Below are 17,541 nucleotides of genomic sequence, written 5' to 3'. Positions count from 1 at the left end.
ACCCTGATTGCTTGACTAAAAGAAAAAAACCCCAAACCAGCCTGTTGTTGCCCTTGTGTTGAGTCCAACTCAAAGCAACTGTAGAAGACAGTTGAACTGTAGAAGAATTGAACTTCCCCTTCGGGTTTCCACGGCTGTCATCTGTTTGAAAGTAAACAGCCTCATCTTTCTCCTGTGGAGTGACTGGCCTTTCTGTTAGCAGATGGGCATGGTAACCACCGCACCACAGAGCTCCTCTGTCGCATGCCACAGGACTGTAAGTGAACTGTTCGCAGTGTCTTTTACTGAGATTCTCAGACATGCCGGTTCTACTTCACATTCATTTCTATATTTATTGCTGCTGATTTGCAAGGAAAAGAATCATCTTTAATGTTAAAATACTTCATTCTCAGCACTCAGTGAAAATATTAGCACAAATATGAAAGCAACACTTGTAAAAGTAGTTAAATTCAATTACTAGTGGTTTAGAATGTCTTTTCTCAATCGGTCTTTTATTTATTCTGGTCCCGTCAAAACTAGAGTTGTTTTTCCCTCTGAAACAGTGAAATGCCTGCACTGTCCCGAGGGAGGGAGGACTGTTTAGAGAAAGGTCAGCCTTGCCTGCAGGCTGACACTTTTGGAAGAGTGGATACAGTGCACTCTGACTCAGGAGAAAGACCAGGTCCCCGCTGGGCTTCAGTGAATAGTGGATTGTGCAATCCCAGTACCCGAAACATCCCTAGCTAACAAGTGCAAAATACTGCTTATTGTCCTCCACTGTCCATGGACTTGTGTGTGGTTAGGCCTTTTATTTACAGTGGACATCTTACTCCAGTGGATTAATGTACGTTATTGTGATGTATTTTTCCTTAGAAAGGGAGATTGAGACAGCTCTCTGCTAAGATTATAGAACTAGGATGAATATTAATTTACAGTCCTGGTACGATGTAAGCTCCTTATGCAGTGTACTAAAATGACTTTGTGGTGGTCATGATTGAAGCCTGCTGCTCTGTAAACCAGAGAGTTTTCCTGTCCCCATGTGAATATTGTGGTGGGTGATTGACATTGATGTACTTTTTTATAAAACATCCTGTGAATGCTCACAATTACATGAAGTTTTTTCTTCTGTTTTATAGTCTGTCCGGCATTTGAAGTACTCCTTATTTAAGAAATCGCTACTCGGCAGTGTGTCGGATAATGGGGTAGTAACTCTTTGGGATGTGAATAGTCAGAGTCCATACCATAACTTTGAAAGCACACATAAAGCCCCAGCTTCCGGCATCTGTTTTTCTCCTGTCAATGAATTGCTGTTTGTAACCATAGGACTGGATAAAAGGATTATTCTTTATGACACGTCAAGTAAGAAGTAAGTGTATCATGCTTGTTTCTGATCTTAATAACAAATAACTCTTATTAGCAACAGATTTGCAAAGTGTAAAGACCTCTGATTAATGTCCAGGAGAGCTAAAGTTTGCCTACATGATTTAATCCAATGAGATTGAATTGTCTGGTTTTCTTCTTGTGAAGGAAGAAGTACCCTGTTTCCCAGAAAGTAAGACATCCCCCGAAAATAAGACCTACTTACAGTTTTGCCTCGCTGGACTATAAGACAACTCCTGAAAATAAGACCTCCCAGAAAATAAGGCCCCCAAGCTACCGTAATTCTAGACTCTGGACCATAGCGGCAGGCGCCACCATGCAGCTCACTGTTAGTGGCAGCGAAGCCGGAGCAGACAGGAAGTGTGAGATCTCTTAATAAAACAAACAATAAACAATAAATGTGTACTTCTTCATGGAAAATAAACAAATGTATTCTTCTTCATGGAAAAATTAAGACATCCCCTGAAAATAAGACCTAGCGTATCTTTGGGAGCAAAAATTAATATGAGACATTGTCTTATTTTCAGGGAAACGGTGTAGGTATGTGCGTGTAGATGGGAGGGGGTGAGGGTATCCCTTAGATTATATATGAATCATGACCAAGAAAAATAGCATATTAGTGATGTTACATCTTTTATTTTAGCTGGCATAATTAATTAGCTTAGTGAGATTCTTTTAAAAGTATAATTTCATGGATGTATTTTAAAAGGAATATAATTTATTTGCTTTAAAATTAGTTCATCATGCTAGGGTAGGGTTTCTAAATGACTGCAATTTGGACTTGATAATTCTTTATTGTAGGGGACTATGCTGGGCATTCATTGTAGGATGAATAACAGTATCTCTGGCCTTTACCCATTACATGATAATAGCATTCTACCCAATTTTGGCAACCTAATGTTATCTAAACGTGTGTGTGTGTGTGTGTGTGTGTGTGTGTATTTAGAGCTGTTGCTGTTGGGTGATAACCCTTGAGGTGATTATAACCCATAATGGTCTCATGTAACAGAGCCCTGGTGGTATAGTGGTTACTCATTGGGCTGGGATCTGCAAGCTTAGCAGTTCAAAGCCACCAGCCTCTCTGAGGGTGAAAGACAGGACTTTTGACTCAGACTTGGAAATGCACAGGGACAGTTTCCTTGTGCTCTATCGTTGCTAGGAGTCTGTTTACTGGATGGCGGTGATTCTGGTTCTACTCTGTTTCCATCTTCAAGTGGAACTGCCTCCTAGGGTTTCTTTGCGGTAATCTCCACAGAAGCAGATCGCCAGGTCTTTCTCCATGGCACAGCTCAGGGAGCGCTACCCACCAGCCTTTGGTTCGTAGCTGACAGTGTAACTGTTGTGCCACCAGGGCTCCTTGATTTAGAGCTAAGGGTACATAATCTTCCGAGCATCTGGACTCACTGAGCTGCCTTCTCACAATCCAGTAGGTGTGTTTACTAAAACACAGCAACATGAGTGCCGCAGTTGTACTCGGAATGCTTAACAATGGCTAGGTTCACATGGAAGAAAGTGGGAATGTTACTACTAGGAAAGGTCCTACTGTCAGCTTTTCTTGTGATGCTAGAGTTTTTTGCTATTGCATAGTTCAAGTTGTTTGTTTTTTTTCCTCTTTGAAATAAATTCCTGCAGACCCTAATAGTCAGGAAGCCATTCTTCCCTTTCATCAGACCACCAGCAAAGCCCTCAGCTTCACCAGATTAGTGCCTCTTCTTCTCCATTAGCTTCTCCAGAGAATCAAGTTACATGGATTCTGTTCCTCTTGCCTTTTTGGTCGAGCAGTGCCCAGTTGAGAACCAAGTAGCAGAAGCTGCTCCCCCTGAAAGGCCCTGGGTCTCTGTTGGCCTACTAGGCAGGTCATTAAATGCAGGGGACCTTAGAGCTTCCGCTGCCCTGAGTTTGTAAAGTAAAATGTAGCAACTGCCCCATTCATTGTCAAACTCACAATAATTGGAGAAATATGTGGCTGCTCCAGGAGGGGGTAAAACAACGAGATGGGGCATCTAGCAATGCTTTTGCATGCTGTTTTTGTAGGAACACCTCAAATTCAAAATGAAAACTTCTGGGTTGTGGGTGTTACTCGCCCGCTGCTAAGTAAGGTTGATCTTGGTATCCGGTTATTTATGTGCCGTAGAACCATCTGTACCTGTGTGCACTCACATGTCTCCATATGCTTGCTTCTCCTTTCCAAAGGCTAGTGAAAACTTTAGTGGCCGAGGCCCCTCTAATGGCGGTAGATTTCATGCCCGATGGAGCCACTTTGGCTATTGGATCTTCCCGTGGGAAAATCTCTCAATATGATCTAAGGATGCTGAAATCCCCAGTCAAAACCATCAGCGCTCACAAGACATCTGTGCAGTGTATCGCGTTTCAGTATTCCACTGTCCTTTCTAAGGTGAGAATGTTTTCCTGGCATTTTTGATTTTATTAGATAAACATAGCCTTGGAACGTATGACTTGTCTGTTCACGAAACGTATTTTAGTTCTGTTTCATTATTTATTTCAGTATTTTAAATAATTTTGCTCTATAGTCATTAAATACTTAGTTTTCAAATGATAGGGGTTTTTATTTATATATTTTTTGGATTATTTTGTACTCCTCATATTTCCTAAAATACTTTTAAGGATTTTTTTGGACAGCGTTTACAGGGCATCTCCCAGATTCAAAAGCTTCCCCTTTGTAAAGGAAATCTATACACAATTAATGTACTAGGGAATGGATAAAATATTAATGTATAGTATGGGACATTAGTAACCCGAGCTTTTAAATATTCCATTACATTTCAGTCAAGTTTAAATAAAGGTTCTTCACATAAGCCCCTGGCAGTGAACAAACGAACTGTCAATGTGAGCAACCCCAGTGGAGGGGTTCCGAATTCTGGAGCTGTCAGGGAAGCAACGACTCCTTCCATCGCCACCGTTCCACCGCAGCCGGTGACAACACCCCCCATGACAACAGGCGTGGGAAAAGGTCATGTTGCAGTTCAAGAGAAAACAGGTAAATGTTGTGTATCTCTAGGAGAGTTTTTCCTTTAAAATATATATACTTAGCACTTTGCTCAAGAACCTAGACCTTCCATTCATCTGGATATTTAAGGCCAATTATTAATACTTGGGGCTTTTTACTCCCATAAATAGATTCAGTCTTGGAAACTCCCAGGGGGGAATTTTACCCTGTCTTGTCAGGTGGCTGAGTCAGCATTGACTTAATGGCAGTGAGTTTATTGTTTTGGGTATTAAAAGATCCCATAGACTGGGTTAAACTTTTAAATTTAGCTATGAAGTTAAAAGTTTATTGAAAGGCACTTCACTTCCTCACGTAATCTGTTTAGCTGAACGTCTATTGAGAAGTAGTGATTTTTGTTAAAGCAAAAGAAATCAATCATTATTAATACTACTCCAGGTTGCGATGACGTCCCATTGAATCCCAGATGAATCTGGGAATGTGATGACTTGCAGTCATTCTGATTTGATCCCTCAGTTAAAAAAAGAAAGCTTTTCATGGTTCCTTTTATTTCATATCTCAGAATAGGAAGTAAGCCAAGTGAAGAACTATGTTTAAGTGCCTAATTCTGCCTGGGTGAGAGGACGAGGAAGCTTTCTGCGCCCATAGGATCTTAGCGTAAGAAACCCACAGGGCAGATCTAATCTGTCCAAAAGGCTCGCTACAAATTGCTCTTGACTCACTCTTGTTCTAGAGCCCTGGCGGTTCTGTCGAGCCGCAAAGTCAGTGGTTCAAACCCAATAGCAGCTCTGAGGAAGATGAGACTGTCTGCTCCCCTAATGATGTCCAGCTGTGGAAACCTGTATAAGATCACCATGAGTCAGAGATAAAGTGATAATAATTTGAGTTAAGCGTACCTGGCATATACGTAAGCAGTATGTCATTAGTTTGTTAAATAAAAATACATATACGTTTCAATATCTTAAAGATTTCTTCTATATTGCTAATCATGTTGATGAAGTAGTTATGAAGAATTAATTTAGATTTTGTGAAGGTGAAATAGGACAAGCTCCCCCATACTTACTATTGAAAACATTCTCTACTCAAAATAAAATCTATATTCCGTAAAATTTTTAAAACCTTTTAATTTCTGAAAGATAGACTGTACAATGGTATACCAATGGCTTACATGGTATACCAATAAGTTTCCAAAATGTTCTGCTTGTTAGCTGTGTTTGTGCCTGTCATTTTAAACTTTCAAGAAAAGTATTTGTCTTGAGCAGAAACATCTGTTAGTGTTCTTCAGTGTGGGTTTGCTATTTCTAGTAGAAGCACAGCTTTAATTTGTTGTTATTGGTAGTGTGAAAAATTAAGTTAAACATTTCCTACAATTTCCTCTGTATACTTGTATAATTCCTAAAGAGTCATTGTGTATCACATGGAAAAATAATTAGGTCCTTATTTAAGGATACCTAGAAACAATTATACCTTATTTTTCTACAAATAACATGGCTTTTAGAGGTGTGTTTTTGTTTTTGCCACCCATGCCCACCCTCGGCCCCAGGTGGTTTTCATAAGCAGACAATGCGAATTGTCTTCGGTTGCTGTGAAACAGGTAACATCTCGTGCTTATGACTCTACCTTGAGGGGAGAGTATGATTGTGAAAAGAAAGTATAAGCCACGTTGAAAAATTGCCGCATACAAAATATATTTTTTTTACAATTTTAGTAACTTTCAAAAATCAAATTAAAGATGCTCTCATTTAGCATAACCTTCCAGAAGTCTTACTGTAACTTTTCTTTTTTTAAATAAGGAGGTTCCTCTGCGACAGCATTAACTAGGAGCTCAAAAACTTGGGTCCGCAGGGTCACTGATTAGTGATAACTCTTAGGTGATTAGTAAAATTTCTGGCAAAATGACAGCACAGTCTGCCCCTCAAAAGTTAGAAGTTTTTGTTTACTGTCCCTATTTTGAAATAATTATAAATGTCCAGAAAAGTTGAGAGAATAATAAAAAGAATTCCTGAACTCCCAGAGAAAGCCCAAGAGAATTTCTTTGTAACAGTTGACTCATGATATAAACACACTTTAATGATCGTGCTGCACAAATGATTCTGTTATATGTTAATTTCCATGAGGTATTAGTTCAAAAATGGCAAACCCATTGCCTTTGGATTGATTCCTACGAATAGTGATCTATTTGGCAGGATAGAACTGCCCCATGGGGTTGTCTAGGCAGTAAATGTGTGCAGAAACAGAATGCCACATCTCTCTCCCACACAGCAGCTGGTGGGTTTGAACCACTGACCTTTCTGCCAACCACGGGCACTTAACCACTGCTCCACCAGGGCTCTCACAGATAGTAGTAGGAATGTTCATTAGCCAGACTTGGACAGTTTTTAGACAAACTGTTCCTTGTTTTCTTCCCAGCCTTTTCAGTTTTCACTTGGAACTTAGATGCCAAATAAAACGTTTTTAAGACTTATGCATACTGCTAATCCCCAATGCCAAACTTTCATAAAATCCTTGGAATTTCTAGAACTCAGTCTTTAATTAAAATACATAAAATGCTACTGAGCTTGCAGAGTTCCTTTTACAGTGTCGCTGCCCTAAAGCTACACATCATACAAGGGGGTACCCCCTCCCCCAAAAAAACCCAGGGATAAAAGCTTCGCTGGGTGGGGATTTCATCGCACACAGTTTTCCTGCTAGATGAGCATCGAGCAACTCGCTCTAAGTCAGTGCACCCAGTGGCCTGGCCTGGGAAGGCTATCTCTGGTCACAGTGAATTTTTTTGTAAAAGCAGTTTTGTTCAAGCCTTGTTTTTTAAAAAAAATTTTAATGGCCTATTTAAGAGAAATTTGTTTCCTGCTTGGGAAAGATGCTGCAGAAACTTTTGTGCTTTTGAACACAGCTTACAAGGACAGCGCTATGGGAAAAACTCAAGTGTGAGTGATTTTCACACTTCAGTAAAGGTGAAATGTCATCACAAACCACGTTCTAGATGAACGTCAACTTCCCGAACAGGTGAAAATGCGTTTGGAGTCTGTTCCACCTATTTATTGGTTCTGAAAAGATTGCCTAACAGTGTGTGACAAAAAAGGCTTGATTTGTGATGGACAGGGGACTGGTTTTGCCACCACGATAATGCACCCGGTCACGCAGCCATCTCAGTACACGTTTTTGGCAAAAAAACAGTATGCCTCTTACCCCCACATACCTTACTCACCTGACCTTGCTCCGTGTGACTTCTTTTTGTTTCTGTTAATGAAGAGGGACAGGAAAGGACAGCGATTTGATGACATAGGAGAGGTGGATTAAAAACCAAGGGAGGTTCTATCAGCCAACCAAACAGATGAGTTTGAAAAATGTTTCCAAGACAGAGAACCCCCTCAGGAGCAGTAATGGGAGCATTGATACCATAGGGGTAGGAGTAGGGGGAAGAAAGAGGGAACCGATTGCAATCATCTACATTTAACCTCCCTCCCCACTCCAGGGGGACGAATCACAGAAATGTGGGTAAAGGGAGACAATGGATGGTGTAAGATATGGAAATGATAATAATGCATAATTTTTCAAGGGTTAATTTGTGGGGTGGGGGGAGCTGATACCAAGGACTCAAGTAGAAAGAAAATGATTTGAAAATGATGATAGCGACATTTGTACAAATGTGCTTGATACAATTGATGTATGGATTGTTATAAGAGCCCTGAATAAAATAATTTATATAAAAATAAAGATTACCACCTGAGGAAAAAGAAAGGAAAACTGCTTTCAAGAATGGAATTTCAGATTTCATTAATGTATTAAGTGTAATGGAGAGTACTTTGAAGGTGGTAAGGTTGTTTTGTGAAAAAATTTCAATACATAGCTGTGGGGGAGGGAGCCCAGGGTTTGGGGTACCTCCTCGTATACTGCGAAGAAAATCAACTGCTGCCTGCCTCTGTCTTGTCTGCTGAGCTTGGCATTCCAGTTTTCTTTCTCTCAGTAAACTACAGGAAGGTCTGTCGCACTCTGTGAGATTGATAATGCTGAGGGCAATGTTAGGTTCCACCGTTCGTGAAGGACAAAGACCGAAAAAAAACCAGGGAAGAGAGCCAGTGTGTATTGACCCGTTCTCTGATTGGTATTGTGCTAGATCTCGTATATGTAGCTCATCATTTGTAGGGTGAGCCACTCAGTAACATAAATGAGGTACATTATGTGTACTTTAAGGGAATAGTATACATGTACAATGTAGAACCCTTTCATTTACATGGCTATGATACAATGTGGCTGTGTGAACAACTCGTTTGAGGAGCTCTTGGTTCCATGGAGGGCCCCTGAGTGGTCCAAGCACCGCATGTGTTCCAAGGGGTTGACAGTTGGAGTTCGCCAAGTGATGGCTCGGAACGAGAGCCTGGGAACGTGCTTCTCGAGATGATCGGCCATTGACAACCGGCGGAGCATACCGTATGTACTCGTGTATAAGCCTAGTTTTTAAAACTGGGGTTCAGCTTATACGTGGGCCAGTGGTACTCCAGCAAGGTGTAAAATCTCACTGGGGCCCCCGAGGTAAAGGGAGGAGTGCTCTCAGGTGATTGCCGTTTCTCCACTGTTCATTCAAAGCCCCGCTGACACTGCAGGGCTTTGAATGTTTGTTTACTCACATCTAACCAATCAAAGCCATCCTATGACGTGTATCTTTGAATAAGCCTTTTAAAGACCGTGTGGGAAGGATGTGGCATGAATGGATGTCATCTGGTCAAGCCCGACTAACAAAAGGAGGAAATCTCATGAAGCCTGACATAGAGTTAATAGCAAAGTGGGTTCGAGATGCATGGGAAGACATTCCAGAAGACATGGTGCGACGTGTCATCCAGAAATGTAGTATTAGTAATGCTATGGATGGCAGTGAAGACTGCACTTTGTATGAAAATGACAGCAGTGATGGTGGTGACGGCGATCTCAGTGAGGACAGTGTCTATGATGACCTCACACCAGCTGAAGCTCTGCATTGGGATACGGATGATGATGAGAAATCCAGTTTTGAAGGATTTTAACTCTTTACATTTTAGCTTGGTTGCTGATTTTGCTCAGGGAATAGTACTGTTAAGGTATCATTGTTGATACCTGATTGTTTTTGTTGAACCTATTTGCCACTTACTGTGCTGGTTTACTAATGTTAAATGACTTATTGTCTCCTTTTTTTGTTTTTTATATAAAATACATATTTAAATACATGACCACACTGATTTCTCAATTATTAGTAATTTTATTTTCATTTGTTTTGATTATTGAAACTCACCAATAGCTTTTGCATTTTCCACCCTAGGCTTATATTTGAGTCAATCAGTTTTTCTGGTTTCCCAGATAATAATTAGGTACCTCGGCTTATACTCGGGTCGGCTTATAATCGAGTATATACGGTAGTTAATATGGTCATGCCTGGTCTACTATGAGCAGAAATGGACTCAGTGATAACTGGTGATCAATGCATGAGAAAGCTTGTTAATTGAGATGTTGCTAGATTCTGCTTTTATAAATTGAATGTTACTAATCATACAGGTAAAGCTTACATTTATTTTTTAGAACCTAGCTTCCGATGGTAATAGTTACTCAGCTGTTACGACACTCTCTTTTCACCCTCTACCCTCCTGATTTGTAAGGCTTGCCTCGGAGCATCAACACTGATATTGTACCCAAGGAAATAGACAGTGGAAAAAGTCGAGATTTCTCCAGCCTTGATGATACGAGGACAAGTAGTTTAGGCGACATGTTCTCACCTGTTAGAGAAGGTAAGTGTGTTCAGGGCGGAGACTTATGTTCTCTTCCTGATAATCATCCGTTTCCTTATTCTCTCTAAACTCTGTGGATAAGAGCCCCACTTTGACATAATTTATGACAGTTTCTTTGTTTTCTCAGTCCCTGGAGTAATAACTTCCTTTCCCCTGAGTAAAGTTACGTCATTAAGATGTGTCAAATGTTATTACAAAATATACTGGTAATTTTCACATAGGAGCTGTGCAAATAGCTGTCAAATTAGAATTTTGATTTCCACAGGTTTTTAAAATAAGTCTTTCCTCCATAGGTAATTTGTTACTTGTATTCTAAACAAATCTCAAAATCTTGGCTCATTTGTTATGCAAATAGCAGTCTTCCTAGTTTTGATCTCCAGTAATTTATCCATGTATTTTGATTGCATGTTTAATCAATTTCAGACTGAAGATGTTGGTAAAATTCTTCAGTTTTGGCATCACTAGCTTTTGTGGTTGGTGCAAAATCTTACTAATCATTGTATTGCCTGAATGTTTTTGTATGGATAGATCGTTTCCTATCAGACAGCATTGTTCTTCAAGAAAGCATTTGAAATATTTCGGCGACCAATGCTGCACCATTTCTTTTGAATCTGTCATGGCTGACATAGTGAACCACGTGACTGATTCAGAGTGGCCAATACCAGTCCATTTCGGCTAATGCCCAGGATATTCATCTTTATGCGTTCCATTGCATTTTTTACTTCTCATTTTCCTAGCTTCGTAACCCTTACATTCCAAGTTCCAAAGGTTAAGAGATGGTAAGTGTTTTGTCTCCTGTTGAGTTGTGCTCCTCCAGCAAGTGAAGGTCCCGGAGGCTTTGCTCCAGCCGAGTCGTCATGGTCAGCTCACTGCTGAGAAGGCTGCGCTTGCTCAGTCCATTGCTGAGTGCCTTCCAACGGCAGGGGCAGCTGCTGGTGCTGTCTCTGGATAGATAGGTGATATTCCTATTAATATGATAATTTTATGTGTTGGCCACTGGAATTTCTTATTATTTTTATTTTTGACCTTTGTTCTTTTTTCTATTTATCTGCTAAAGTTCAGTGAAATACTTTTTTGTGTTAATTGTAAAATGAAATATTCTTAACACATTTTCTAGTAAAGTAACTATTAGTGAAACCATATTTTTATAAGAATGCAGTGCATACAAAATATTTTTAGGTTATTTCAGTTGATCTTCAAATCATACTTGTGAAATGGTCATGTCTTTATCCTTGTCTCATATATGGAAACAAAAGCTTAATTGCATTTAAAGACTTGTCCATAATTACAAAGGTGTTAAGTAATATAGACAATTAGTCTACTCCAGTTCTATTTCTGCTCTGTCTTGCTGCCTCATTAAATGAATGTATAGTGTAGAAATATTTTTTCATAATGACTGCTATGTATAAAGCTAAAAGAATGCAAAGGGAAGCTTAATTTTAACCCTTACACATTTTCCTTCTTAAAATCTGTACTCTCTGAACTCTTTGGGTAACGAATAGGAAACCGTATGCTGCTATGACTTCTTTTTCCCCTTTTAAAGTTTGCTGTTCTCATTTTGTTATAGATGCTATAGTTAACAAGGGAGGCGATGAGGCCATTGTCAAAGGAGATGGTAAGAATGACTGAGCATTGTTTTTATGAAAATTAAAGGGCATATCAAGTTATCCATTGCCGTGCAGTAAGGGATAACATTTTGAGGCTTGACAGCACAAACATTTATTTTGGGGGTTCAGAATCCCGACATAATTTAGTTGAATACCTTTCTCTGCAGGTCCCTCAGTGTTTCAACAAGAGCTGTGGTATCTCAAGGCTGTGTAAGGATTGGATTATTCAGGGCAATGCCAGCTACAAGGTTCAGGGCTTTCAGGGCTGTGCAAGCTCATTCAGGTAGCTCTTACGTGGAGAGCTCCGTTTCTTACCAGGGTACCTTAGCTTCCCTCGGAGGAAGTCGGCCATAGTGATCTAGGACACCAGTGTAGAAGTCACAGTCTTTTTGTTTTCTAATCTTGGAAAGATAGTTCATCCCCTCTGTTTGCTCGAGGCAAATGACTACGTACAACCCACATCCAAAAGGAGGATTACACAGGTTCACGGGACCCAGGAGGCAGGGGTCATTAGGAGCCATCTTTAGAGGCTGCCTACAAAGATACAGATTCCTCGGTTGTGTACTAAAGTAGCAATTTCATTTGTCAAAAGCTAAAACATTCGTTTTGTTTATGGTTTCCTAAGTATTTTCTCAGCTAGCACATATCTTTGCAGCCTTGCCACCCTGGGAGACAGATGCCATCAATCACGTTTATAGATCAAGAGAGTTTTATGATTTTTGCTAAAAGGTGCATATCAAGTAAGGTTGGGAGAGAGCAGGGAAGTGAACCAGTCTTCTGAATCAAAATCCCATATTTTTTCCCTACCATATTGTGCCTAATTGCTAAATGTTTTTCTTAAATATTCAAGATTGGGAGTCATTATGTACAAATGTAACTCCCCCCTTTCTTGCAGGCCTTGATTTCTTACCACAACTAAACTCAGTCTTCCCTCCAAGAAAAAACCCAGTCACTTCAGCCACTTCGGTTTTGCATTCTAGTCCGCTCAGTATTTTCATGGGATCCCCCGGGCAAGAGGAGCATGAAAACCATGATCTGACGACGGAGTCTAAGAAAGTCCATCTGGACAAACAAGAACCTAAAGACGCTTTCAAACAGGTACCTGCCAGACACGGGTACTAGAATCTCTCTGTCTCTGTCTCTGCCTGCCTATCTGTCAGGCAAGTATACAGAGCTAGTCATCAGAGTATAGCTGGCAGGGGCTGTCCACTTAAGAGTTGACACATATCCTTAATCAGGATGTCATTTATTAATCTAAAACATACACTTGAATTCTATCTTCGGATATGTTGCCACACAACAAGATAATTGATTTATTTACCTATGCAAGAACATCTGAATTCTCTTAAAATGTATTTTCTTTCAGCATAACACACCAAATTGGTGGCCAAGTCATTTACACTAGGTCTGACATCAAATTGATGGTGCTAAGAATGGAATTCATCCTCATTGCCATCTGCTGTAATACCGGATTTAATAGAGAATATGATTTCTTTTGTAAAGATTCAAAGTGATCAGATATTACCAGGGAAGACTATTTAGTATGTTTGTGTGTGTGTGTGTGTGTGTGTTTCATATCTAATTTTTAGAAAGGTATTGAATCATTCAAGAAGTTAAAAATATTTTTTGATTTATTTTCAAGTATTTCTGACTAGTTTCTATGAATATTTTGTCATTTTTCCTGCCAGTGATATCCACTTTAAATAATATTCAACAACCAATACATAGATATCAAGTTTTCCTTATATCATCAAGGTTATATCCTATTAGTAACTGATTTGTTTTGCCATTAGTTTCAGCATTACCCCCCCTTCTTCTATATCCTTTACTTTCTTCCTTCTTACCCTCCTTTGGTTCTACTTGGGATGGGGGTACAGGGAGGGAGTAGTTGCAATTTAATAAGGACAAATCCAGAAATTATTTATAAAAGTAATTGTTTGTTTTAAATATAAAGTTTGCAAAGTTGATCTCCTCTGGTGCTGAAACTGGAAATTTAAATACCTCTCCATCATCTAACCAAGCAAGGAGTCCTGAGAAACTTGAAAAGCCAGAGAAAGAAATGGAAACCCAGTTGCTATATGAACCCCCTGTCGGTGGATCCTCTACCCCAAGTACGTACATAAAATGTCTGGATGTTTCAAAGTATTATGTTGAAAAATTTTTCAGTGATTTACCTTGCGATGTAAGTAAATGTGATTATCAACGGAAAAAAGTTCTAATGTGACTCTTCTTAGTAGACAGTGATAGCTAGTTAAAAGGTGAAATTCGCTACATTATTTTGGTACTTTTTGTATGAATTTCATCCACATTTTAATACTCACCTGGCTTCATGTAGTACGGTGTGGATTAAATAATAATCCAGGGCCCCGTAGAACCGGGTTATGAAAACAGGAACCCCTGTGACACAGTGCCCAAGGGCTTAGCCACTAAACAGAAAGGCCGGCAGTTTGCATCCACCAGCTGCCATACAGGAGAACGATGAGACAGTCTGCTTCCATAAAGATCCCAGCCTGGGAAACCCTCACATGCAGTTCTACTCTGTCTAAGGGCCGCTGTGCGTAGGGATGGAGTCCATGGCTGTGGCTTTGGTTGGGGTTACAACTATCCAATACTTTGTTTTTCCTTTCACTTTTGAAGTCATACCCTTAGAGTGCCACAGACCCATACTATTTTGATCAAATGGAAAGGGATTTTAGGTTCGACTGTAAGAAATTTGAGTACAGAGCGCCTCTTCGTAGGAGCATCTCTGCGTCGCCCACGAAGGTCTCTGGAGGTCTGTGGTCAGTTACACTCGAGGTCGGCAGCACCCCTTTGCCCTCTGTTCCTTCTGCTTCATTTCTAGCCGTCTTGGTTTATCTAGTTTGTGGTGTAGCTTGTCAGAGCTGCTTCAGGATTAATCCCTGTCGTATACTACTACATGCATTAGACAGTTGGCAATTTATATAGATAGATAGATCAATGACGATTAGGAATAATCTCATAGAAAGTTTTTAAGATTTCTTCAGACAGCGAATTTTTCTACATGTCACAGGAACATTGTTATTTGCCGGCTTTTCAAGTGTTCTCTTGGCAAATCTTATTCAGACACGTTTGATGTCTCTTATTCCAAGCTGGCTATTAATATTTTCTCCTTTTTTGGTTTAGATCCAAGCACAGCATCGTCTGTCACGGCGGGAGTTGCCAGTTCACTGTCAGGGAAGATAGCCGAGACCATTGGAAACCATCGACCGAACGCACCGCTGACATCGGTGCAGATACAGTTTATTCAGAACATGATACAGGAGACACTGGACGACTTTAGGTAGTCGTTGAGAAATGACTCGTTACCTCGCCCATAACTGTTTGTCTTTTTAGTAGACATAAAACCAGAGCTATCAGTAATGTTCGGTGGTGGTGACTGGTTTTATGTATGTTCTGGTGTCTATAAAATCCTAGAAAGCATGATGCATCTTGTTGTTCTTGATGTATTGCTTCTATTGCTTATCTGTCAGGAAAAAACACATTCACCCAATTTTTGATAACTTGGCAGGAGCAGTGTAGCAGGCAGACTGCTAGTGCAGTCTTTGTAAAGTATCAGAATGGACGGATTCTGTAATCTCGAATGGGGTTCTTAAATACAGCATATATACATCTGTTAAGTCTGCTTGTGTGTGTAAAATGTATAACATTTTAAGGAATCCCGAGCCTTATAAAAAAAATGTATCAGCATGTAACTCTTTAATTTAAAAGACTTTTTGCCCAGATCTGTGCATGTCTTTCTCATGTTTTAATTTGGAACATTCTAAGAATATGTCCTTGTGTGACACAGCTTTCTTTTATTAATCATCTCTCAGTACATATTGGAAGCTTTTTTTTTCAATTACCATTGATCATTTACCTTTTTTTTCTGCGTAATGTGTAGTCAATTAAAATTGCAGCTTCAGTGTAGATTGTCAAGAGTAGGATTGTTGGAGAATATATCTGTGCAGTTTTTGTTCATTAAAAACATTTCAAAATATATGTTTAAATGTTGAAAATATTGAAAACAATAATAATGTTACCATTTAGAATCTGCCGAGTATATGTAGCTGGAGCTAAAGGTAAAAAGTCAAGGTTCTTCTCACAAAAGCCTCTGGCTTTATTGGGAATCTGTCCACTGTCGTACATTAGTAAGCACTTGTCTGTGACAGTTACCATATAATTAGCAGAGATTAGAATATACAGAGAACCTTTATAAGTTTTCAGGCAGTCTGAAATGGTTAAAAGGCATGAGTAGGCATTTCACAGAAGAGAAGCAGTGTATGAACGTAAGAAAAGATGCTTGCCTCATAATTAATGAGAACTGAATATACGATAGATGCCATATCACACCCACTAGGTGGGAAAACACTATAAAAAAACTTCATTTAAGTCTGGGGAAAATGTGCAGCAAGAGGAACGTTGTTACACTGATGATGGGTGTGTCCATTGATGTGGCCTCATTGGAAAGCCATTTGCATTGCTTTGTAAAATTGAACAGCTATACATATGTCTCATCCCTGCGACCTAGTATATATCATCTCAAAGACATCCACAAAAGCGCATTTGCAGATACATAGCAGCTCGTCTATAGCACCGTTGTAATAGTAAAATCTGAAGTGATTTACTGTCAATTGCAAGTGGATGGACGATTCAGCAGGTAAACCAGTGGATCACAGATACGTATAGCATGAATCTTGAAAACATAAACCAACAAAAACACAGCTGAAATCTATTGACTATAAGACTACATGTTCTACCATATGGTTTTAAAAAGCCATTTCTGCTAACCCAAATTCAGGAGAATGAAACAAACTTCTTCCCCTCAGAGTTCTGATGGAATCCACACATGATTTTAATAATATGAAAGGGCTTTAAAAAGTTCATAAAGAATTGAATTGGAATAGAAAGGATTTTTTTCATATTTTTTGAAATTACATTATATTCTAGTTTTTAAATTGTTTGATGGGTTTCTGAGTGACATTTTATTATTGTAATTTAGAATGTACATGTATTGGGGGCTTCACCAAGATTTTGAAAAAGAGGAATTGAAGGTAACAGAATTTTTCCATGAGCCTTTTGAAGCCCCCCTCATATAAGAGTTAGTGTAGTGGGGTTTCTGATGTTGGCAAGCCTGAGATTATGTCTTAGTTGTGCCACTTCCTGGCTGTGTGATTTTGGACAAGTTTGAACTATCTGAGACTCTCCTGCTTGCCTGGTAAAGCAGAGGTCATAATTGTACCTATTAGTGAAGATTAAATGAGTTCTTTCTTTTAAAATATCTAGAGACAGTGACTAGTTTATCGTAAATAAATGTCAGGTGTTATTTTTACTTTGTAATCTTAATGGTTAATGTACTGTAATTTGAAACAATGAAAAATGTTTCATGAGTTTCTTAAATGTTCTAGAATTAGCAATACTTAAAACTAACAAGTTTGTTCCATTCTTCCCTAGAGAAGCATGCCATCGGGACATTGTGAATTTGCAGGTGGAGATGATCAAGCAGTTCCACATGCAGTTGGTATGTATGACACTTCATTTTAAATAGGTGTGTGGGTCTAGCAAATCCATTAAAGGACATTATGCTTTTACTTCGTTGTTTACTCCTGTTGTCCAGCTAAGTAAATAAGGAATTTTAGAAACAGAAAAATAAATTGGACATAAATTGTTTATGCTTATTTTGACCTGTCATAGATATGGCTGCCCTCAACTTGACCCCCCAGCAGCTCCCCTCCCAAGTATGTGAAGGCCCCATGAGCTTTCATTTATATTAACATAGTAGTAAGGGTCGCTGAGTGCAAAACACATCACTAACCAGCTAAGTAAACTTGAGAGAAATGATAGCTGAAAGCATGTA

At 39.4% G+C, this 17,541-nt stretch overlaps 1 protein-coding gene across 1 annotated transcript in view; it reads left to right on the top strand.

The window, feature by feature from the left end:
- NEDD1 (NEDD1 gamma-tubulin ring complex targeting factor) overlaps positions 1 to 17,541 on the top strand; it is a 54,975-nt gene that overhangs the window by 32,815 nt on the left and 4,619 nt on the right. Inside the window, exons 6-14 of the mRNA XM_075551143.1 lie at positions 1,116 to 1,345; positions 3,553 to 3,754; positions 4,147 to 4,357; positions 9,952 to 10,080; positions 11,648 to 11,695; positions 12,583 to 12,785; positions 13,642 to 13,798; positions 14,832 to 14,988; positions 17,139 to 17,205. Coding sequence (XP_075407258.1) covers positions 1,116 to 1,345; positions 3,553 to 3,754; positions 4,147 to 4,357; positions 9,952 to 10,080; positions 11,648 to 11,695; positions 12,583 to 12,785; positions 13,642 to 13,798; positions 14,832 to 14,988; positions 17,139 to 17,205 — 1,404 coding nt within the window. The remainder of the gene's footprint in view (positions 1 to 1,115; positions 1,346 to 3,552; positions 3,755 to 4,146; positions 4,358 to 9,951; positions 10,081 to 11,647; positions 11,696 to 12,582; positions 12,786 to 13,641; positions 13,799 to 14,831; positions 14,989 to 17,138; positions 17,206 to 17,541) is intronic.

The sequence above is a fragment of the Tenrec ecaudatus genome, chromosome 6 (genome assembly GCF_050624435.1).
Source record: "Tenrec ecaudatus isolate mTenEca1 chromosome 6, mTenEca1.hap1, whole genome shotgun sequence".
NCBI lineage: Eukaryota > Metazoa > Chordata > Mammalia > Afrosoricida > Tenrecidae > Tenrec > Tenrec ecaudatus.
Note: the sequence above shows the minus strand (reverse complement) of the source record. Positions and strands in the feature narration are given on the sequence as shown.